We start from the raw sequence: 23488 nt of genomic DNA, 5'->3' as shown, positions 1-23488 counted from the left end.
GGTTTGTATATGGAGTTGTTCCCCCACACCAGGAACATGAGCTCTCCCACCCACCCCTCCCCCAGCTGGTAGAATTTGCAACAGAGCTCAGACAACCCTTTGTTTCCGACTCTAAAATGAACCTGCATTGGGAGGTGTGTGGGGAGAATAAGAATAGTCAATTCTTAGGGAGGAAGATTCATTTCCTGTCATCTAAGAATAAGCAAACTTTCCTTTCTTTAACTTGTTTGTTTTTAATATCTGGGAAGAGACAGAGTTTAAAATGCTGAGATTAAGCCACATTGGTTCCTGGGTGTGTACAGTACAGTGATGGACTTCTCACGGGGATTAAATCCTTGAGTCACTGAGCCCAGGAAGTTGAGAGTGACTTCTCCTTCGCTGTGGGACTTGTTCACAGGTTGACGTCCATCTGGGTGTCTCACTCAGCCCCCAGGCTCAGTGCCAAGACTGGAACTGCTGTTGGTCGTATTCAGCTATCAGTTTTTTGATATGGGCCAGTTTGTTGTGGAGATATTCGCAGCGGTTCTTCTCCTGGCTGTAATTTGGATTAGTCTGCAAGGGAGGGGAAAAAAAGAAAGAGAATAAGGTTGACTATATTAGGGAAGGGAGCTTGGTCTAGTGGAATAGGCACTGGGTTAGAAACCAGGAGGCTGTGAGTTCTAGTCCTGTCTTAGGCGTGAAAGTTGGTTGGGTGTCTTTGAGCCAATCATCAAGAGACTTAAGAGTTCTAGTCCTGTCTTAGGCATGAAAGCCAGTTGGGTGACTCTGGGCCATTTTCTCAGCTCACCCTGCCCCACTGGCTTATTGGAGGAGGAAACAATATTATGTATGTTCGTTGCCTTGAGTTACAGATAGTTCTTAACTTATGACTGTAATGGAGTCTGCCCACCTTGATCATTAAGTTATGATGATCGTAAATCGATCCTGTGCACAACCCTGTCAAGCAAACCCACAGTCAAGCGGCTGTCAAGCAAACCCACAGTCCTTAAGCAAACTATTGGTTTGGTTATGGGTTTTACAGAAAAGCCGAAGTGCCAACGATATTTAATGAAACCATCATAAAATGTGAGTGACACAACTGTGGAATGCTGCAGCTAGTTGGTAAATGTGACCCTGTTGCTTAAGCGCCCAGAGTTCAGCCACGTGACCACGCCTCCCCCCCGACCTTTGGAACTCTCAATGGGGTCATAAGCAGCCCCAAGATAAGTCTGTCGTAACTTCAAATGGTTGCTAAGTGACCAGTGGTAAATCGAGGACTACCCATATTTATCAAAGTAATAAAGTCCTTGACTTACAACCACAATACAGGCAGGATTTTTTTTTTTTTAAAAAAAAGAAGTAGTGCCTTCAATTAAGATAAAAATACCAAATAATTGCCTGTCCAACTTCAGCTAAGAGTTCTAGAAAACAAAACGGAAGGAAGGAAGGAAAGTGAGCAGACGCTGTCATCTGATAGCAAGAAAAATAAGGGCTGCCTCTGGCTTGTTTCTGTCTCTGACACACTTCCATTTTGCAACAGGCAATGCTTACGATGAGTTGAATCATCGCATTTAATAAACTAGCAGTTTATTGGATAGCTGCAATTTACATTTGGTCAAATTCAAATAAAAGGCAGAAGAATTTGGGGCTCCGTTTCATTCCACCCTGCCTATAGTTTTTAAAAACTGGCTTTAAAAAAAAAAAGGATTTTGAAAGCTTAAAATTGGTCATTATAGGACCTAGCTATTGGCAGGCTCATTTTCTTACAGCCTGTCTAATTGAAGCCTTCCCCAGATGTGCTGGAGAACAAGATCCAGGAATCAAAGAACCCGTGGCACTGAGGGACTTGCAATTGTGCAAGGAATCAAATCTAGGAAGGGCAGTTTTAATCCCTGTTTTCTTCAGCCAAGCTGCTTCCAATCAAGCCAAGGTTTTCTCAAGTGAGAAAATTACGATTTTTCATCCTTGCTCCTCTCTTATCTCAAAATGCATTTGATTATGAGCAAGAAGCTCAGTGACTCACCTTTTTAATTTTTCGGTATTCTTGCAAGATCTGATCATGGATAATCTGCAAAAGAATGATACATATGCCACGTATTACAACTGTTTTTAAGACCTTCTCTGCAGATTTCCTTCTGCAAAGGCCATCTGTGGGTGGAAGGGGCTGCTTTAGCTTACAGCCAAGATACTTTAGTTTCCTCTCTATCTTCCTCAACTGCCCAGAGAGGCCAACGGCTGAAGTTGGAAGGGGAAGTGAGGGGTTCTAATTTGTCTGAGGGTGAAGGTGTGGAGCCTGAACAGCCAGCGTTCACTGGTTTATTTAAACCCACCTTGTTTAAATCCCCTTTATATAAATAAGGTCAAAGACACTGCTCATCTAGCCCCAGATGAGGCTACTCTAGCACCTCCCCCAGACGTGCAGTCCCAGGGAGACTCCCTTTTTTCTGCAGCCTGCTATTCAAACAGAGGGGTTACCACCACCCAAACTTTTTCTTGATGTGGTACTTAAACAATGCACCTCTCCAGGTACTGGTCCTAGCCTTACCAGCAATGACAAAAGATGTTATAATGTGGGCCCGAATTTGGCCAAGGCCATACAAATACCCACTGTTGACCCCCCTGTGGCTTGTTCAGCATCGACTACAGGGACGAGCCAGCCCTCTGAGCTCCCCACCTTGTATTCTTCTGAGCCCTGAGAAAGCTGTTTCAGTTCTGAATCCAGCTGCATGAACCGTCGGGTGATCCGCTCAATACGAGCATGCAGGTCACGATACTCGCCGTACTCCGCGTTGAAATCGTTCTTGTAGCTCTGACGTTGCTCCGAGGAAGAGATGGCACCGTATTTTCTGGAGCAGGCAATAAGAATGAAAAATGAAATAACCCCAAAGGAAACCACTACAGATTAGTCCTTCCAAGTTAATGGTTATAACGGAGCTTGTGTCAACCCTGAAGCTGACCTGACCAAGGCCATGTTGAGGCTTCCTCAATGTTGCCATACTGGAGCTGAGAGATGGGGGGAGAATAGAAATAGTTGGGGTTTGTAGCCAAAACAAAATACTTTCTCCTGGGAACCAAGGACATTCCCACAGGTGATCGAAGAGAGGAGGAGTGAAGTTACCAGGCAACCGAACGACACCTTGATTGGACCCTGTGACTGATTATTTGGAGAAGGGAGAAAACTTTTACTGTTAATTAGGTGAAAACCACAGGAACGTTCAGAGTCAGTTTTCACCAGCTTGTGCCAATATGATATAGCCAAATAAAACTGTTCTTTGAGGAATCTGCCTGCCTGGGAGTTCTGTTTCCTATGGGTGTATCACTTGACAGCTTGCCCATTACGGTTGTAAGTCATGATTGTCGTAAATTAGATCAGTCATGTGACAACTGGACCATGACTTAAGTGAATGTGGTTATTGTACCACAAACCATAGTTTGCTATGGGTACAGTTTTGTCAAAAACCTGAACTGAGTGCCAGTTAGTGTCATAAAATGCAGTCATGTGACTGCAGGAAGAACCACAAACGTGACTGGAACTCCATTGTATCTTCCCTTTTCCAGGTTGGTTGTAACTATCACTAAACAAATGGTTATAAATCAAGGACTACATGTAGGTAGCATTTGCATTTCACCTTCTTTTATTTTATAGGATAATTTATTGATAGTAACCTTCCTCAGCCTGCTACTTTCCCAAAGTATTTGGTTTATGGAACAATGCAGCCCATCCAGGGCTTCATGGTGAGGAAGGCTGGTGTGATATTAGGCCCAGAACAACAGTGAACATAAACTCTCAAAGGATAAGGAATGACTCTAATGACAAGAAAGTTGTAAGAACTTGGCAGTCAATATTACGCTATTGTTAGCCAAACAGATGGTGCAGCTGCATTCAGGTGAGTAATATTGGAGGATTAACCAACAAGAACATTAACAGGAGGCCGAAGACAAACAAAAGGAAGTGTAGTAATTCTTCACCTAATATCATCTGCGCATATTATTCGCTGCTATGCTGACGGCCATTAACAGAAGAGCTTAAATGAATAGAATGAAAATGTACGGAGGGATGGGTTGATCAATGGCAACTACTGACCAGGGACAAAGAGAGCCAGTTTGGTCTAGTGGTTAAGGCACCAGGTTAGAAAGCAAGAGACTGTGAACTGAAGTCCCACCTTAGGCATAAAAGCCAGCTGGGTAACTTTGGGCCAGTCGCTCTGTCTCAGCCCAAAACACTTAACAGAGTTGCTGCTGTGAGGAAAATAGGAGGAGGAAGGTGGGCTGGATGTTTGCCTCTTTGAGTTATTTGTCAAAATACTAAAGGCAGGATATAAATGAACAAATAAATAAAAAGTAAACTAGCTACAAACAATGAATAAAACATCCATCCATCTATTGCTGGTGCACTGGGCCAGCTCTTTTACGAAGGAAAAATCCTAGACTGAATTTTGTCGGCTATACAAGAAGACCTCAACTTGCAACTGAAATTGAGACCAGATTATCCACTGCTAAGCAAGAGGGTTGTTAAGTGAGTGGTGCCGAACTTTGTAACTGTTTTTTGGCCATGTTTGTTAAGGAAATCACTGATGTTAAGTCAATCCTGCAGCTGTTAAGTACATCTGGCTTCTTCTTTCATTTAATTCTGCTTGTGGGAAACTGACAGGGAAGGTTGCAAAGGGTGATTACATGACCTGAGACGGTGCAAGTTGTAAATACAGTACATGCCATTTGCCAATTTTGATCACGTGACCGCATGGGGGGGGACAGACGGATGCTGAAGCAGTTGTAAGTGCAATGACTGGTCGTAAGTCACTTTTTTCAGTGCCACTGCAACTTCCAATGGTTGCTAAACAAACAGTTTAAGTCAAAGACTCCATTCTCTCTGCTCCAATAATCACTGGAAAAGATATTTCTGAATTTGTTCAAGCATGGCATCTCGTGGCTTATGATGAAAGCAGTCCTATCTCCCCCCCGTCCCCTAGTCTCTGCATGCTGAAAAATACTTCTGCTGCTTTAATGAGATACGAGTGCTCATACAAGCCCCTATTTTACTGTTTGGGGCAATGGCACCAATCCTTCCATACTCACAACAAATAGTCTGGCCTTCCTGAAGTAGAAGATGGAACACTGGAGCTGTTGCATGTCCTGTTTAAACCTGTAAAAAGGAGAAAGGAAAAAGAGTCACGGGACCGTTGAGAGTTCTTGGACCGACGCTCTAAAAATCACCCTCAAAAGCTTTGAAACAACTTCACAAGGTTTAATGGCATGGTGTGTGCAAATTTGAGAAAAATTCATCAAGACTGGATTAGCTTATCTTTAGGATTAATTAAAATAGTATCCTTTGAAAAAAAAATACTGCTAATAATTGTAAATAAATGTGGATAAAAATGTTTGTGGATCAACAAGAAGTATGCATTCATGCAAGGGTGGGAATCTGAAAAAACAGAGCTCAGGATGGCTAGCAAGTGGGCTGCCAGGTTGGATAGGGCTACTTTTGAATGCCATTCGGTGATTATTCAGGGATGTTGTACAGAAAAAATAATTCAGATACTCACGGCTCATTAAAAAAGAGGAAGTTTAATACTGGTACTAACTCGAATGGGGGTGTCCAACCTTGGCAACTTTAAGACCTGTGGACTTCAATTCCCAGATTTCTCCAGTCAGCTAGGCTGGCTCAAGAATTCTAGGAGTTGAAGTCCACAAGTCTTAAAGTTGCCAAGGGTTGGACACTCCTGACCTACAAAATTTTGAGTGAGCATTCACTCTAAATTCAATTTTTCAGTTCAAACGTGGAACAAAAAAATAATAATAATTAAGGATCAGAAAGGCTGATCACGACTCCAGGCAGTAGTTTACAATAGTTTAAGATATCAAGGGCTTTACTATTTATTCCATTCATTCCTAGAGCACAGGAGATACTAGGTTTTATCACATTTGCTAGAATAACTCAGCAGCTACTGTTATCCCTGGAGGAATCGGAAGCTGTTCACGAAGCCTTTGATTCAAATAGATATGCCAATTCCAGATAAAGCAACTTCATATTATCAAAATTAAATATAAAAACCAGTAGTTAGCACTATTCATAATGCTGATTGTCTCTTGTGGATCCAAAGTGAGGCTGGTCCATCAAAGCATGGTCACTTTTAGGAATAAAACTGGAGATTTAAGACTGAAAGGCAACCTGATTGTAGACTTTATAAAAGGCCAACTAAACAATATTACACAATGTTACAACAATGGATACCCAATATTTTTTAAAATAAAAAATTAACAATTTTTCTATTCTGTCTTGAGATCTATTGTAAAGTTGTTAAATGAGATTTTTTGACAGGATTTTCAACCACTCTCTGCTTACTCGCCTAACGAGCCTTTTCAGATTAGGTAAGAAATGAAACCACTCTGGGGGACTTTTATGGGGTCCCCTAACAAACTTAACCAAACTGAAGAAGCTAAGCAGGGCAATGTTTCAAATGAAAAAAGAAAAGCCCAGTTACCATGATTCAACTTCCAGACAATTCTACCTGGAGGACTGAGAATCTTCCTTGACATCAGGATTTAAACCTCTTCCCCTTCCTTATACGTTTTGCGGTACTTGCAGTTTGAAAGCAATATCCACTCAACCCGAGTGTTTGACCATTTTGCAACTTTTAGATTGCTTCACAGTAAAAGGAACAAAGCTACTATAGTTGCTTAGCAGGATGTAAAAGAGAATCTGGATTGCAATTCCTCACTTCCCCGGCCATCGAAGAATGACTCTGGAGGGTCAAAGCGCTTATGCTGAGAACAGCAGAGCCGCCATCAGCCTCTTGTGTGCTGGACTTTAAGCCAAAGACCAACAAAGGGAAGCAGCTTACATGGCAGCAGGACGAACACAACCAATCACACATTCCTATTCTGTATGTAGTCTAGAAACCGCCTTTCGATTGGCCAGTCAACTGATTTATTTCCCTTTGTCTCATCTCTGGTTTGCAGGAGCTCTTCAATGCCTAGAGAAGCATATTTCTCACTAGCTGTTCCTTTTATTTGTGGTACCATGGACTGAATTTGGAATGCTTCCTACTCAAACCAAGATTGCTGCCACTTGGCAATAATATTTTTATGAGCCAATACTCCCCAACTTTTCCTCTGTATATTTGCTTAGGATCAAACCATAGATACACAGGTATCGTGTATCTGTATTGCTGGGACATCCTGCCTTAAGCTAAACAAGTCTTTTCCTGGGACCGCACAGCTGCTGCCTGATCACAGAGGAAGATGCAGCTGTTTTAAAGAGCTGTAGACAGATGCCACAGCAGCTCTCCCCCCGTGTGTTACAAAGTCCCTTGTTGCCTTTGAGTCTGACACACCACCAAATCCGTCCGTTCCCTTACTGGGCCCCATCCTCACCTGCACTGTCTTGCGAGGGGCTCATTTTGGAGCGACCCTTCTTTAGTTCAGAGTTTGGCTTCTCGTGGACCTGTTGCTGCTCCTCCTTCCTCTCTCGCTCCTTGTGTTTCTTCTTCCTGGATTTTGAGTGCACCACACAGTTTTGTTTGCTTGTCTGGGCAGGGTCTGCGGCCGACCGGTTTGCTGTCCGCCTTTCGGCCGGCTCCGCCATTTCAAAGTCTTTACCGTTATGGTTTAGATCGTTGCTGACGTCAGCAAGCGGGTCATGAGGCCTAGGTAGCTCCAGAGTGGGCAAAAGAGAGCTAGAGCTGACTGAATCAGCCGCCGACATGGTGGGCAAAGAGGTCTCCTTCCCGTTGGCGGAGTTGAGTTTGCCATTGAAAGTGGGCTGAGTCCTTTGGGCACAGTGAGAGATCCTTGGCTTTTTGTTGGCGAGGGGGTCAATGAAGTCCAGGGGCTGGGGTCGCTTCTAAGGAAAGGAAACGGAAACAAGATTAACGATGAAAACGGTGTTTCGAAAGCATACAAAGGAAGAACTGGACTTATTTGAGAATAAAAAGTATCTCTTGCCACTAGGGGGCAATGCAAGGCCACTTTTGCGATCATTTTGGCCTTTACTTATTTTTCCTAACCAAAAACCAAAGTGCCAATAATATTGCTATTCTGCCGTTATGGTGCTTTCCCTCCCTTCATAAGACTTCTCCTGCCCAAGCCTGCCACCCCTGTCGTTCTACAGGTGTCTTTCCTTTGGCATTTGGGCAAGTTTGAAACGTATGGACTATTCAGCATATACGTCTGTGTGCGTGTGTTTAATGCAGTAGTGTTTTTCAAATCTGGCACACCTGTTAAGGTGTGTGGATTTTGACTCCGAAAATTCTGGCTGGCTAAGGAATTCTGGGAGTTGGAAGGCCATTCGTCTTAAACTTGGCAGGTTTGAAAAACGCTGGATGTAAATTTAAAACAGGGATGTTGAAACAGAAACAAAAACTAGAACTGAAGAAGCTTCTTGGAAGAAACATTTTCAAGGGGAAAAAAAAAAACCCAGAAAGTCCAGTTGCCTTTTGGAAAGCACCTTTGGGACAACCATGACCTGGCTGAGACTGAGAATCTCCATAGACAAGCAGGGATGTTGAAAGCTGCACTTTCCTAGATGAAAGTGCTCAACTCTTTAGCGAAATCCTGCTAGCCTGACCACAACAGCTTTCAGTGTCAGTCACGGAAACTTTTCTGAGCAGGGCTGCTGCTCAAGACCACTCCAGAACCTTCCTAAAAACTAAGCCTGGGGTTGGTGTTTTTTTAGGAGGTCGAGGGTTGGGAGAAGGTCATATTTTACCACCAATCCCTCCTGCAAAGCAGCAGCAAGAAATCTCATGGAACACACCGGCAAAGCCTTTAATTCAACTATCTGACGTTAGAAAGGGTGGAGTAGCTTGGTTGTTGAGGAAGGGGACAGCCTTATTCCCCACCCAGGAAAGAGGGGCCAGTGAGTAGCTCCCCTGCAGCCTCCAGCTGGAGAGGAAGCTGGAACCCACCTGTGGGCAGCCACGAATCGTCAGGGGAAGCAGAGTTATGGAGACCTGCTTACAAACCACCTTTGGACAGTATGGAGGGTAAGCGGAAGGCAGATATGGGGTAACAGTTGCAGCGTGCCAAGACCAGCCAGCATGGACTTGGAAAGCCCCTTTGCACAACCAAGCGAAACTTGCACTAGAATAAGGGTGTGTGTGTGTGTGTTTTTAAGATAATAGCAAGGCCTCCCCACTATTTGCAATTAACCCTGGAACGGTCTGATCAATCTGAAAATGTTCATCTGCCTTGTATCCTGGATCTAATATGTAAGCCGTGAGAGTTTGCCACTTACCTGGGGAGGGGAGGTGGAAACGTTTGTGGTGTCTCTTGGAGGACTGGGAGCAGAATTCTCAGGGACGCAGCTGGGATTCTGTGACTGGCAGAGTTTCCTGGGAAAAAAAGGCCCGGCATTGGCTCCCAAGCAAAGCATTAATGACCGAAGCCATTGAGCCAAGAGCCAAGTTCAAACATCCTGGATCAGAGCGCCAAGCATTTTTGTAAAAAACCTCCATTTAACGGTGGAAGGTACTTATTACATATCTATCTATATATGACCAAAACTCTTTTGTGTTTTATCTGTTTGTCCCCTCAGATTAGTCCAAACAATACCACAGCATTTTTTGACTCAAGAAACCTAAAATCTGCTAACTTAAATAATGAGTAAAAATCCACGATCCATTGTGTGGAATTAATATTTCCATGATGTTCAGAGTTTTATTCACAAAATTGTGGGTATTGCAGCATCCCCACAGTAATGGGATTGTGATTTCTAATGCTCCTTGCCAGCTTCCCATAAAATCAATGGGAAAGCTGGCAGGAAGTTGAAAGTTTGCTTCCATTCCGCTTTTTTGCCTTTCTGAGGTCCATCTGTTTATCAGTTTACGTAAGTAAATATTGACTTATTATTGAATGAGTTCATTTGCCACTACAATTATTTTTCTGTTTGTGATATATTATGATTATTACTTTATTTTTATCTTTATTATTACTTTGTTGTTTTGCATGTACACGGAGAGCTTATGCACCGGAGACAAATTCCTTGTGTATCTTATCACATTTGACCAGGACAGTGTAATGTCGTGTAGTCTAGCATGTATTGTGTTGTGTTGTGTTGTGTTTGTTGTGTCGCATTGCATCGCACTGCATTCCTATTCCATTCTATAAACTCTTCTTAGATATCATGGGCACATCCAGCATTGAGATGAAAAAAAAAAATATGGCCAGCCTAACTTTTATGTTTATTCTGATCGCATCAGATTGTACTACCTTCCTCTCAAAGGACGACCCATTCAAGGATTGTCTAGTGGACATTAAATTTTAGGCTGACCATATTTTTTTACCCCAATGCTGGATGGCTTTTCCCAACCAGAAAGCCAGCAAAGGCAATCCTTTTGATGGATATCAAGGCTTTTTCGCAATTGCAAAAAAAGAGACAAAAATAAGTGTTCGCCTGGCCAGACTCAGAGTACCCCAACTTCCAGTGCTGTACAGGGATGGGTGCCGGTGTGCAGGCAGGCACATGCATGCATAGGAAACTCGCATAAATGTTGCTCTTCCTCATTGCTAATTAAGCAAGAGTGGCTCAATTTCACCCATATGTCACGTCTTCTGTTTCTATTGCCATGTTTTTCATTTGACTCCCCCCCACCCATCCCCCAATTTTCTTTTCTTGCTAAGGCAAACAAGAACTCTCTTTCCTTTTTCCTGTCCTGTTTGAACAGTTTCCATAGTTTGTAAACCCAGCTGGCTCAGAGGAGAGAAGCTGTTGGTTTAACAAGAATCTGAACGTCCGGGAGTTTTCTTTGGCAAACGAGAGGGACTGATGATGGGCACTGAAACCCAACTACTGAATTATAATTAAATGGAAAATTACAAATTATACACAAGACTGCATAGAATCAGGCCATGGAGTGGAACAGTTGTATCAACTCAAGTCCTCCAGGGGGAAAAGGAGGTGGTGACTTTTTTGCCCCTTTCCTTCTCGTATTTATTTTTTTGGCCTGTGGATAAGCAGTAACCTAAAAATAGAGCGTGGAACGGATGGAGCCGCCTGGGCAAACAAAAACGAACCAAAAGAAGCCCAGAAGGCGACAAAGTATATTCCCGTTATTACAATATAATTCTGTGTTTTGTCCCAAGAAAAGCAAAGGAACAAGTTTTGCAAACTGGCTCAACTTCTCTCATTCTGTTTTTGATCCATTTGCTTGCCCCTAAGAGGCCCATTCTCTCCCCCCAGTCTCCAAAACTGAAAACCACGAATATCACTTCCAAGGTTCCTGCGATTTCATGCAGATTTTAGCCATAGGTTTCTAAGCTTATTTTCCCAGGGATCTAGACCAGTCTTTTTCAACCAGCTGCTGAGCTTTAGAAATACCGATCTAGAGCAGGGGTTGCCAACCTTTGTGACCTCAGGGACCACCAAACTCATAATTTTAGATCCCAGGGACCACTAACTGGTTCTGTGGGCGTGGCCTAATTTGCGGGTGTGGCTTGGTCATGTGACTGGCTGGGCATGGCTTGTATGTAAATATTATAAATATTTATATAAATATTGAATTTTTTATAAAAAAGAGCAACTTTCACCCAAAATCAGGCAAAGCAGGCAGGCAGATTGAGTTGCTCACAGAATCACAGATTCATTCAGAAATCTATCTGCCACTGGCTAGCTCAGTCTGTCACACAAAATTTGCTTGCAAGCAAACTCACAAAATTAACTCACAACACACCATGTATGTAAATATTGAATGTTTTATATAAAAAAGCAACTTTTATCCAACATCAAGCAAAGCAGGCAGATTGAGTTGCTCACAGAATCATTCATTGATCTATCTATCTGCCATCGGCTAGCTCAGTCTCTCAAATTTGCTTGCCGTGAGTCTGCACTGAATTTGCTTGCAAGCAAACCTTCAGTCCTAAGGGAAGCAGAGCTGAAGATCTAAAGACTAGCTAGAAAGCAAGAAATCCAACCATTTTCTGCTTTCTAGCTAATCTAAATCTCCCGGCACAGTAGAACAGATGATGGTCGGAAAAAGGAAGAACAGCAACTTAGCAGACAAGTTTGCTGGGTAGGGAGTGAGTGGGCAGGGAGGGTTCCCGCGGGCCATGTGGGCTGAGCAGCCTTGTGGTTCTGCGCAGCCTGGATTAATTGCTTTGGGGGGGTGCTCTGGGGGTGAGATTTCTCTGTGGCCCACCAAAATTTTCTCATGGCCCACACATTGGCGACAGCTGATCTAGAGTGCAATGAAGATGATTGAAGAATAAGGAATGTTGTGGAACGATCCCTAGAATTCTTAAGTCAGCACGATCTGTTAAGGGATACTTGGAAATCAAGTTTAACAACAGATTCTTGGGCTTAATCTCGCTCAATCTCAACTCTGGGCTACTACAAATCCAAACTTAGGTTTTAAAGTGGTATTTCTCCACTCTGGAAAGTTGAGGATTTTTGAATTTCAATTCCTAGCATGCTGGCTAGGGAACTCCAGCAGTTGAAATTCAACACATCTTCAAGCTGCCAAGATTGAGAAACCTTACAGGTAATCCTTGATTTACGATTGGAATTGAGCCTGGAATTACGACAGTAAAATGCCAGTAGGCATTTTTTTTCTGCCACAAGACAGAGATAGATACCAGAAATGGGCAAAGAACCATCAAAAATTATGGTCTTGTGATCCCAGGATGTTGCAAAGAGCCATAAAAGTGAGCCGGTTGCCAAACTCCCAAAATGGGATCAAGTGATTGCAGGTGTGTGTGTGTGTGTGTGTGTGTGCGCGCGCGCGCGTGGCCAAAAATGGGTAAGTACCTTTTGAAAAAGGTTTGCCATAACTTTGAATGGTCGCTAAGCAACCAGTCTTAAGTCGAGGACTACCTACATATGCTGTATTCCACAGCAGAGCAATCTGCAGCTTCCAGGAAGGGCCAAATCAGAGGTGGTATTCAGCCGGTTCAGACCGGTGCTGGCATACCGGTAGCAGAAATTTTGGCCAGTTTGGAGAACCAGCAGAAACCTCCTCTGGTTGTCCCCCCCCACCCCCCACTGTTACCTCTTCCATATCCCCTTGTTTCTTAGCTCAGCTGATTTGCGCTGCAGACAGGATTGTCATGCCTCAGCTGAGCTAAAAATAGCTCAGTTCACCAGTGTTAACAGAGGTCAATCGGTGTTTGAGCCCTTCATGCGCGTGAAAAAGTAGGAAACAAGTTGGAAAACTACCACTGGGTCAAGTGTACTCTTAGTCGGGATGGAAAATCTGTGCATTCCCAGACATTGTAGAACTGAGCAGCTCAAGTCAGCATGGCCATCGAAGAGTGATGTCTGGAGTTACCGTCTCACAACTCCATCAAAAACAATGGCATAAGACACAGCAAACTTGGCCTTTGTGACTTACACCCTTAAAATGGTTGCTGCCCTCAAGAATATCCTTCCACTGCCATCCATAAAAGCAACTTGCAACCAGATGGCTGGAGTGGAGTCAGTAATAGGCTGCACCAGCATGAACCACAGCTGCCGTCATCTGAGAACAGAGCCTCCCTAAGATGTTAACTTTGAAAGGCAAAAAATATTTGTCATTTTGGTCATTCTGACAGAGAATAAGAAACTCCTGCCAGACTCCAACAGGAGATCTCAATCTTCCTTCTGTCTGTAGTTGCCAGAGAATATTCTCCAAAAGCAGATCCCGAGACAAAAAGAAAAAAAGAAAAGAAAAACTAAATGAGGAAACTTATCAATGACCCGGGTGGGGGAAGGAAGTAGCCTGTTAGTAACCAGTGGATCGGTATTTATACTTCTTGCTTCTGCTCTCTCAGTAAAATCAAGCAGGGTATGAACATTCTGGATCCTATTGATCAAAGAGTGTCATCTTACAGGATCCAGGAAGTGTCTATTCTACTTGCCTTCCAGAATGATGTCACCCAAGAGATCTGTGCAGCTCCCACCCTTATGATGTCCAGGAAATCTACTAAAAATCTGGTTGGACTCGTAGGCCAGGGGTGTCAAACTGGATTTCTTCGGGGGTCAGATCAGCATTGTACTTGTTCTCTGCGGGCCAGCCCGTTTGGGGGGCGGGGGGAATGGGATGGATGGCAGATGGCCCCCAGGCCCCATTTTCAGCCTGGACGGCCTCCTGCAGCACTTTGCCAGTCAAAACAGGGCAAGGGGGCCTGCATACAGCCCCCTGTGCCCCGTTTTCACGAGCAGAGACACTCCAGGTTGGTCCTTCGCTATTTCCAGGCCGGATTCGGCCCGTGGGCCTTGAGTTTGACACCCCTGTCCTAGGCCTTGGAACAAGGTGATTGTGCAGCTTCCATTTATTTGGTTTGGCTTATGGATGGGATGTTTTGATCCTTTGACTGGCCATGATCTTTTTTCATGTGTATTGTTTTTGCTTTTAATCTGTAAGCCGCTCAAAGTCCTCAAGGAATGAGATGCAAGCAAATAAACCAATAGATAAATAAACCTCACATAAATTCTAACACCTAATACTGAGGTACGGTTAAACACCGCCAACCGATTGGTGTCAATTCTGAAAGAGACCCTGGAGCTCCTACCGGAAAAGGATCCTCTTCAGCAACTGTTGGTCTCCTTCTGAGTAGCCGGGCCAATCCTTCTGCACTTCTTTGTAAAGATAATCTTTCAGGGTGCATGTGCTGTCTTTGGCATTCACATTTGCAACCTGTGGGTCGGGGGGAGAAGGAGTTTAAATGTGCTGGATGGGAGCCAGAGACCGAGTATAATTGCAGCCCTCTAAAAAGCATCAAACAAGCACTTAATTGCACCAAGGTGGCATGAAAACCACACATTGGTGGGGGTTCTTTTTGCATTTTGCCAAGCCACCCGTTAAGAGCGGGATTCGGCATTTCAAAGAAAGGCTTTGCTTATCAGCCTGAAAAGGTTCTAGCTCTCATGAATGTGCAACAAAAGCTTAACAGTCTGAAGTTGGACATCCCTGATTTAGATAATTTAGTGAACCACCTCAGACTATCCTCAATGAAGATGAGTTCATTTCTTCAACAGCTGACCACAAATGCATGTAAGGCGTTTTATGACAATATCTGAAATATGAATTTACCTGCTGCAAGAGGCTGTCCAAGGAATCCTTATCTTGCGGAGAAAGGCCATCTTTTTGCAACCTAAGGAGGAGCTCTGGTTTCTTGTAAGGCTTGAGAGCCAGCAAGTGCATCACTCTATCTTTGAAAGGCCTCTGGGAGACGGCACTGTTGCCCTTCTTGATGGCACTGGCGAGGTTGACAGGTGTTGGGCGTATCCGTGAGGGAACGGTGTCGGAAATCCCTGGTGCAGGCTTACGCATCTTAACGGTCTTTCCTGTGGATTGGGGAAGTTGGGGGAAAGAAGACAAAGCACAGGAGCAGGGACCTTTTAAAATTCTTTTCAGACAAAGTGAGCCTGGGAAATTAATATTCATACACTTAGCATACCCAACAAAGCAGAGTTATTGACATCTAAGTTACTTCTGCAGTTCTTAAGTTTGAGATTCTTTCTTTTAATAAATAAATGGCCAGCACTGGGTTAACCAGAATGGAGATGAAGCAAAAGTACAGATTTATAACTATTGCCATTAACAATAGTTAGCTCCAAAGACAGGACTTTAAGTAACTTATAGCCGAATCTGTTAAGGCTTTGTGAGTCATAACCACTTGTTTTATCTCTTGAAAAGGATCAGGAACCAATGAAGCTGTTGTGACAGGAGAGTCACATCCTCTGTCTAAGTGGCCTGGTTTTAAGTCAGCTGAAGTTTCTGAACCATGTCAAAGATAGTTCTTCTTAAAAGCATATATATTGTCCTTTTGTGGCTAATGCAAATGTCACTATGGCTGTGAACCCCTATGACTCCTTAGGGGTCATGAACCCCCTTCAAAACTCCTTCTGGGTCATGCCATCTTAGCCCTTTCCTCTATCATTAAGTACTTCCACCGAGTTCAGCTGTCATGAATGCTTTCACTCTGATTTCTACACACAGCAGGAAGGTCAACTGAGCAGCCAGCATTGTTCCTTTCATCTCTATGATTAATATGATAAATGGCTGCTGGTCCACTTCAGACACTGGCATATATGACGCCTCTCTATTTGTAATATATTGACACTTATTCTTTTTCTGTTTGTGGTGTAATCTGCTCTTCTACTTCATACAGGTACAAGTCCTCACTTCACAAAGCCTGTTTTTAGATTCCCCGCCCCCCTCCATTAGGCAAAACTGTTGTGATGCAGGATGCTAACACTAGCCCTCCCCAACCTGCAGCTTTTTAGATGGGCTAGATTATAGTTCCCCCAAACTGCAAAGACTCAAAGCACCACAGAATCCTGGAGTTGGAAGGGGCCATTTTTAACTGAAAATAGGAATCCAAATTGTAACTTCTTAGATTGCTGTGCAATCTCCATATAGCCAATCAAAGGGAGCCTAATACCTCTGAACTCCACCCCGTGTGTGTGTGTGTGTGTGTGTGTGTGTGTGTGTGTGTGTGTTTTCAAGTCAGTGTTAACACCTGGTGACTGTAGTTTTCTTGCCAAGATTTTGGAAGTAGTTTGCCATTGCCTCTTTCCTAGGACTGAAAGTATTATGATTGACCCAAGGTTACCCAGCTGACTTTGTGCCTAAGATAAGACTAGAACTCACTAGAACTCTAGTCTGGTGACTTAGACACTACATCAAACTGGCCCTCTTGTATAACTCTGAATTTCTCTGAGCATTCCAAAATTATCAGAACAAGCCATTAGGGCGAGCTGTCTAGAAACATGTACATTCTTCTCATTTGCTGCTCATCTTAGCCACCAGCTGAGAATGAGTGAGAGCACATGAGAGAGAAAAGGGGCAACCCTATTTTGCATGCCACAAATTGGGGACAACTGTCCCAGTTCTGAACTAGAGTGCTTGACCTTCACAGAAATTTTCCCCATATTTTAATTAACATTCAAGATTTCATATGGGCTTTGAAAATGTTTCATTAAAAAAAAAAAAAGTTCCTGCATGCCCCAACTGACAATGGGATAAAAGCCACATGAAAGGCAAACATCAAATAAGAGGTAAAAAGAATGTTAACAGTTTTCTAATAAAAAGAGCCTTTTTGCCTTTGTTGTATATCTAACCCTTTTCAAAAAGTGTGTCTGTCTGTCTGTCTGTCTGTCTGTCTGTCTGTCTATCCATCTATCCATCGATTGTGATGTGAGTTTGTCTTTGATTTGGTGGTTTCAGCAATGAGCCTAGATTGTTGAAGAGCTGTATAAAAAGCATTTATTTTAGAAAAAAAAACAAATAAGAATATATTTCCAGCTACATCTTGTGTAAAAAAAAAAAAAAAGCCCCACTGAGGCCAGCTTCAATTAACCTAGTTTTTTTAAAAAAAGTCAGGAGAAACACATGCCGTTAAGCAGCCATATCCAGGAAGGCAAGACCCATGTGAGAGGAGACATTTTCCCAGTCCAACCTTATGATTTAATTTAAGGCAAGCAAGTTTCCTACACACCAGCAAGTCAACCTCCTCCTCAAGCTTCTCTGATAAGGATTGCTCCAGCAAACCCCTTGTGCTTTTCCCAGAACAGAAGAACAGACCACACTTCCTTCCTGAATGCTTGACTTTTGGTCTACTTGAAATGTCTAACTGACTCAGAAAATGATGAGTCAGGGTATCTTGCCAACCATAAGCCGATAACCCCTACAGCTTCTAAGGTTCAGATTTGCTGATGATGAAGGGGGGAAATACTGGCCAAATTATGATTTGGGGAAGATCTCTCTCTCTCCTTAGCTTGAAGACAAGATGGCGCCAACGATCAGATATGATACATCTAGTGAATGCAGTGAACACTGCGCTGCTGCCCTCTAGTTACTCTGGGGGTAATCTATCTGATCAGGTGGTTCTCAACATATTATACTGAGAGACCTTTGTTGGAAATTTTCTAGGTCAGGGGTGTCAAACTGGATTACTTTGAGGGCTGGATCAGCATTGTACTTCTCCTCCATGGGCCGGCTTGGGGAGCGGGGGGGAAGAGACCAGACAGATGCCTCCTGCAGCAGCCTACAGGCCAAAACGGGACACGGGCGGGCTGCATGCCCCCCTGTTTTGGCCAGCAGAGTGCTGCAGGTCAACGTCCAGGATGAAAATGGGAAGCAGGGGGCCACACACGCCCCCCAGGCCCCCTGTTTCGGCTGCCAGAGGCACCGTGGGCCAGTCCGTTGCTATTACCAGGCTGGCCCAGCAGGCCAGATCTAAGCACCCTGAGGGCCGGATCTGGCCCACAGGCCTTGAGTTTGACACCCCTGCTCTAGATGATGAATGGGAAGCTGTGCAAGATTCTGACACTTGCTTCTGATGAAAGGAAGAGTGGAATGGTGGTGGGCAAGAAGAAGTCCACTGGGCCAACCTCCTACCAGTCTGGATGCCCTCCAACTGTGTGGGAGTAATGCCAACATTCTCCAGTCAGCCTGACCATCATGGCGGAGACTCCCGGTAGACAGAAAGGCTGATTTAACTCTTTGCGTCTCTGCTGTTTGTTACTCAACGCACTTTCCCCTCCTGTTTTAAGAAAAAAACGAAGGATGCACAGTGCTGGATGCCTCTAAATGGGTGTTTTTCAAACTTGGCCATTTTTAAGATGTGCAGACTTCAACTCCTTGGTTCTAGCTGGCTGGAGAATTGAAGTCCATGCCTCTTGAAGTTGCCAAGTTTGAAAAACACTGCTCTGAACAGTTACAAACAGCAAATTTATCTTGCACTTCTTGGAGGGAATGTCTGTAATCTTCAGCACTACTATTAACGGCTACATACGCAACTTTTCACTCTTCTAGAACATTTCTCCTTCCAGGTAGGTGTTGAATTCACACACATCCCCCCACCACTACCTCTGTGCCAAGCACGAAAGCCCCAGGCTCACCAATGTAGCGCCCTCCAGGCTTGATGACAATGGCACCCCGGCTCCGTGTCTCTTCTTCCACCAGGGCCATGCTCTGTTTTGCCTTCTGGTAGGATTCATCGGTGGCACAGACAGTGATTTTGTCCTGGATGCTGCCAAGGCAATCCAGCTGAATGTTCCCATTGCTGTATATATATATATGTATATATATTAGGGGAGAAAAAAAAGGGGGGGGGAGGGGAGTTAGAAATTAAGCTTTTGTCACAATCGCTCTCATTATATATCCCACTGAAAGTGAATTGCCAGCCTGTTGCCTTCTGGGTTGCCAACCTGTTATATTATTCTCTTGTTTACTAAGCCCTTTGTTCCAGGCCATGCGCGATGCACACCGCGCTCTTTTAAAAGAGGTGGGTCAGGCTTTGCAGGGGGCAGAGCGCACAGGCACGTCTACGTCAGGAAGCAGCTCCTGCAAACACAGAGCATTTCCTCACCTGGACACATACTGCTGGATGCAATCAAAACTCCCCTGAGGGCTGTCCTTGCCAATATTAGAGAGATAAAAGGAAAATGTCCGAACTCCTGTTGGGCAGTCTGGTCTCGGTATTGAGATGTGCTGTTTTAGAAGAATAGGAAATATAAATATCTGTCCCGGCAAGAAAGATTAAAAAACAAAAAAAACAGGTCTGAATTCCAATGAAAGAAAGCACAGCCAATTATGAGGTCTAATTAAATCAAAAGATGGGAGTTAGTGGGGATAGAAGGAAAATCCGGTGCGTCTACCCAGAAAGAGATGCAGCCTTTTTGAAGGACCTAAGAAATGAGAAGGTGGTTTGTTCCAGGTGAGACATCCACTCGGCTAAATTAAGAGTCCAAATTTCAGAACCTTGGGTATAGAAAAAAATAGAAAATTTCTACTTCTTCTTCATGTGTGTGTTTTTTTTAGCTTGGGTTTTGCTCATTGCTCTTTATTTTTAAAATATTTTTGTTGTTTTTTTCTTGTCTGTCTCCCCCCCCCCTTTTCTCTCCCCCCGCACCCCACTTAAACAGGTATTCATTGACTTACAGCCACACAATTGAGGCCAATATTTCTATTGAGACATTTGTTAACTGAATTTTGCTCCGTTTTATGACCTTTCTTGCCACAATTTGGTTAAGTGAATCATTGCAGTTGTTAGGTGAATCTGACTTCCCCATGGATTTTGCTTGTCAGAAGGTTGCAAAAAAGTGATCACGGGACCCCAGGACAAAGCAACGGCCACAAGTATGAACCAGTTGCCAACCATCCGAATTTTGATTACATGACTACGGGGATGCTGCAAAGAGGGTGAGAAAAACAGTCATAAGTCACTTTTTTCAGTGCTACTGGAACTTTCAATGGTCACTAAATGAACTGTTGTAAGTCAAGGACTGTTTATAGTTTTTTTAAAAAAATTATAGGTAAAATTTACTTTTAAAAATATCTATAATTCTTTATACAGCAGTAATTGTTATATCACTTTGTTTAATATGTGTGTCTGTGTGTGTGTGTGTGTGTGTATGGTATTCAGCTTCGTTCGGGTATTTTCCCACATCATTATAGTTGTGCTTTTAAAGTTTTAGCAACGTTTCGGCAGAATCTCATCTGCCATCATCAGTCTTCTGTATTGTGTTCGTCTATGAGTTAGACTTTCACAGTCATTTGTGTTTTAAATTTGGTGCTATACCTATGTGTATGTATGTATGTATGTATGTATGTATGTATGTATATATATATATATATATGTGTGTGTGTGTATATATATGTGTGTGTGTGTGTGTGTGTGTGTGTATATATGTGTGTGTGTGTGTGTGTGTGTGTGTGTGTGTGTGTGTGTATGTATATATATATTTTCTTAAGTTTTTGCGGGTACTTACATGTATGGAATTTGGCTTTGCTCGGGTATTTTCCCACGTCATAGTAGTTGTGCTTTTAAAGTTGTAGCGACGTTTCAGCAGAATCTCATCTGCCATCAGAAGCCTGATGATGGCAGATGAGATTCTGCCAAAACGTTGCTACAACTTTAAAAGCACAACTACAATGACATGGGAAAATACCCGAACAAAGCTGAATGCCATACATGTAAGTACCCGCGAAAACTTAAGAAAATAAATAAATACATACATACATACATACATACATACATACATACATATATATATAAAATACTAAAATATAACATCTTTTTAAATAACTGCCAACTGTAATAATATCTTTAAACCTTGATAAAATATAATTTAAAAAAATAACACGAAGGGATAATCAGAAGAAGATAGGTAATTCCAGAACAAATAAAAACCAATAAAGAAAAGATGAAATAGGGAAAATAAAGCAGATGGTCAGTAGAGCCTCTCTTAAAGAGAAAAGTGACAATGAAACAACTGGAAACCATGCAAAAGAATCTCTTGGGATGAGAAGTTACAAAAATTTAAATCCTTCAAATCCTTATTCTATGTTCCCATTTTGGTCCATGGTAGGTTCATAGAAGGGGCTTCTCCAGATAAATGCAAGGAAAGCTGGTCCACCATGAAATTAACCAAAGGCAACGGCAGAGAATAAAAAATCTTGGGGTTCTATTGAGGCTAAAACTCTGGTCTAGAAGCACACACTGCTAAATAAGGAATTGGGGGTTAGAAGTGGCTCGCTACAACTAATTCCAGAGTGCTAATGAATCCAGTGGATTGCATATATGTTCTTGCATCCATGCAGGAGAGAAAAAAAAGAAATTATACATACATACAGGTTCACGGTTGCTTGTTATAAGCCCCAATGACATCAAAGCGATGACTTGGGAGTTATTTGTGTGATGGGTGACATCATGGGCACAGGTGTAAATAATAAATCCCCCCCGATAACCATACCAACATGTACATGTTCCCTCATGAAAAATAAGTAAAACATTTAAAGCAAATGAATACCCCGCATTCCCAAGGTGGAGATAAAAAAGCCTGTCAGGAAACACCTTTCTGCCTGAAAAAATCTACATTTTCTTTTTGCTCTTAGTATGAATATGAGCAAAAAGTCTTTGAGTGTTCCGGAAGCATCTCTTCTGCTGCCACCCTTAGCTACTTGGCACTTGGGTGCTTTTGCAGAATTTCTTTGACAGACCGAAAGCCACAGGTCCTCTAAGGAAATGCAGTGAAGCGCAGAAAGGGTCACCCTGCACGATTTCCAGTCCCCCCCACAATTAACATTTCTGTTACGGGCAAGCCTGTTTCAGGGCTAGAGCGCATCGTGCCACCGGTCCCTGGGAATTATTATTTATGCCAGACGCTCGAGGGCCTCTGGGCCTCTCTGCAGATGCAGCAAACCCTCTGATGGCAGACTGAGGCTGAGGCTGTTTATTCCTCTGGACACCACCTGCCCTTAAAAATAGAAGAGCTGCAGCTGCTGGTTTTGCTCCCTACAAGCAATTGTTCGAAACAAAGATAACACCACTAAAATGAGAAAATGTTTAGTTTCGGCCAAGTATTCCCAAGAATAGAATAACGGCCTTTTTTCTTTGTTTCTGGTGGAAACTAATACCTGAACTGAGAAGATTTTCAGAAATAATGAAAGAAATTTCTTCTATGACATTTATCTAAGACTTTTAACTCGAGCTGAAGCCCCCCAAAACCCATTACCTCCCACAATTTCCATTTGTTACTTTCCTGAACTCTTAGAATGGCTTTATGGACCCTCTTTTAACTTCTCCCATCTGGTATACTAGACGTGTATAGATTTCTATAAGCTAAAAAAATTTCAAGCAGGGTTCATCTAAAAAACAAAGGCTCAGAAAGGCATTTCTCTATTTAGCATCTGAGTTCAGTTGCAGCAGCCCTGATCATTTGTGAATCTTGACCTTTCAACTGTCTATTCATGAAGCCTGGGAAAGGCCCTCAGGGCAGGGGTCTCCAACCTTGGCAACTTCAAGACCTGTGGACTTCAACACCCAGAATCCCTCAGCCAGCCATGTTGGTTGAAGAATTCTGGAAGTTGAAGTCCGCAGGTCTTGAAATTGCCAAGGTTGGAGACCCCTGCCCTGAGGGAAGGAGGCATTGAGAAAAGCAAGCTCTACTAGAAGTAGCTTTAAAAAAACGTCTGGACCTTTCAAAAGCTTGGAAGATTTACACCTGAGGGACACCCTCAGATATCCAGACTTCAGCTCCCAGAACCCCCAACAATAAGCCCCGTGACTGCGTTGAGACTGACACAACTGGAGGACACCCACACTGATATAACCTATACAATCTTAACCATAATCAACATGGGTGGGGTGATGAACAGTGGCCCAGTAATCATGATAGATACTGTTATCCCTCAAACTTCCCAAGGTGACAAAGTTTACCTCTTGCCAGCTCCACTTGAACCCAAGAACAGTAACAAAGAAAACATATATTTAGAGCCAAGCTGGCAAGCTGTCACTATGATCTGTTGGATCGGACCAAGGTCCATTATGCTACCTCTTGCAACAGCTAGTAACTAGGAGCGTGGAAGATCAAAACTCTGTAGAGTAGAACATCAAACACCTGTCTGTCCTCAAAGTCTGACTAATAAGGTAGACTGTCTCTAACGAAGGAGTTCTTTTTATTTTAAAAACATTTTCATCCATGGGAACAATCAGACGCTCCACAAACCTGCCCAATGAATTCAGCAATGGTAAAGGCGGATACATAAATCTTTCCAAGAGTATCACAGAGGCCCTATTCTTTTTC

At 43.1% G+C, this 23488-nt stretch overlaps 1 protein-coding gene across 1 annotated transcript in view; it reads right to left on the bottom strand.

Annotated features, from left to right (window-relative positions):
• Positions 1–213: 213 nt before the first annotated feature.
• Positions 214–23488, bottom strand: part of ELL (elongation factor for RNA polymerase II) — a 50980-nt gene continuing 27705 nt past the window's right edge. The window contains exons 3-12 of the mRNA XM_026698888.2: positions 19270–19391; positions 18800–18963; positions 14985–15238; positions 14464–14588; positions 9215–9311; positions 7354–7822; positions 5056–5122; positions 2654–2825; positions 2003–2047; positions 214–552 (exon numbers count right to left, since the gene is read on the bottom strand). Of these exons, the coding sequence (XP_026554673.1) occupies positions 436–552; positions 2003–2047; positions 2654–2825; positions 5056–5122; positions 7354–7822; positions 9215–9311; positions 14464–14588; positions 14985–15238; positions 18800–18963; positions 19270–19391 (1632 nt within the window). The 3' untranslated portion in view covers positions 214–435. The remainder of the gene's footprint in view (positions 553–2002; positions 2048–2653; positions 2826–5055; positions 5123–7353; positions 7823–9214; positions 9312–14463; positions 14589–14984; positions 15239–18799; positions 18964–19269; positions 19392–23488) is intronic.

Source organism: Pseudonaja textilis, chromosome 1 (assembly GCF_049901715.1).
Source record: "Pseudonaja textilis isolate UNSWEBS1 chromosome 1, rPseTex1.2, whole genome shotgun sequence".
Taxonomy (NCBI): domain Eukaryota; kingdom Metazoa; phylum Chordata; class Lepidosauria; order Squamata; family Elapidae; genus Pseudonaja; species Pseudonaja textilis.
The sequence above is the reverse complement of the archived record's forward strand: the minus strand, read 5'-3'. Positions and strand labels throughout refer to the sequence as shown.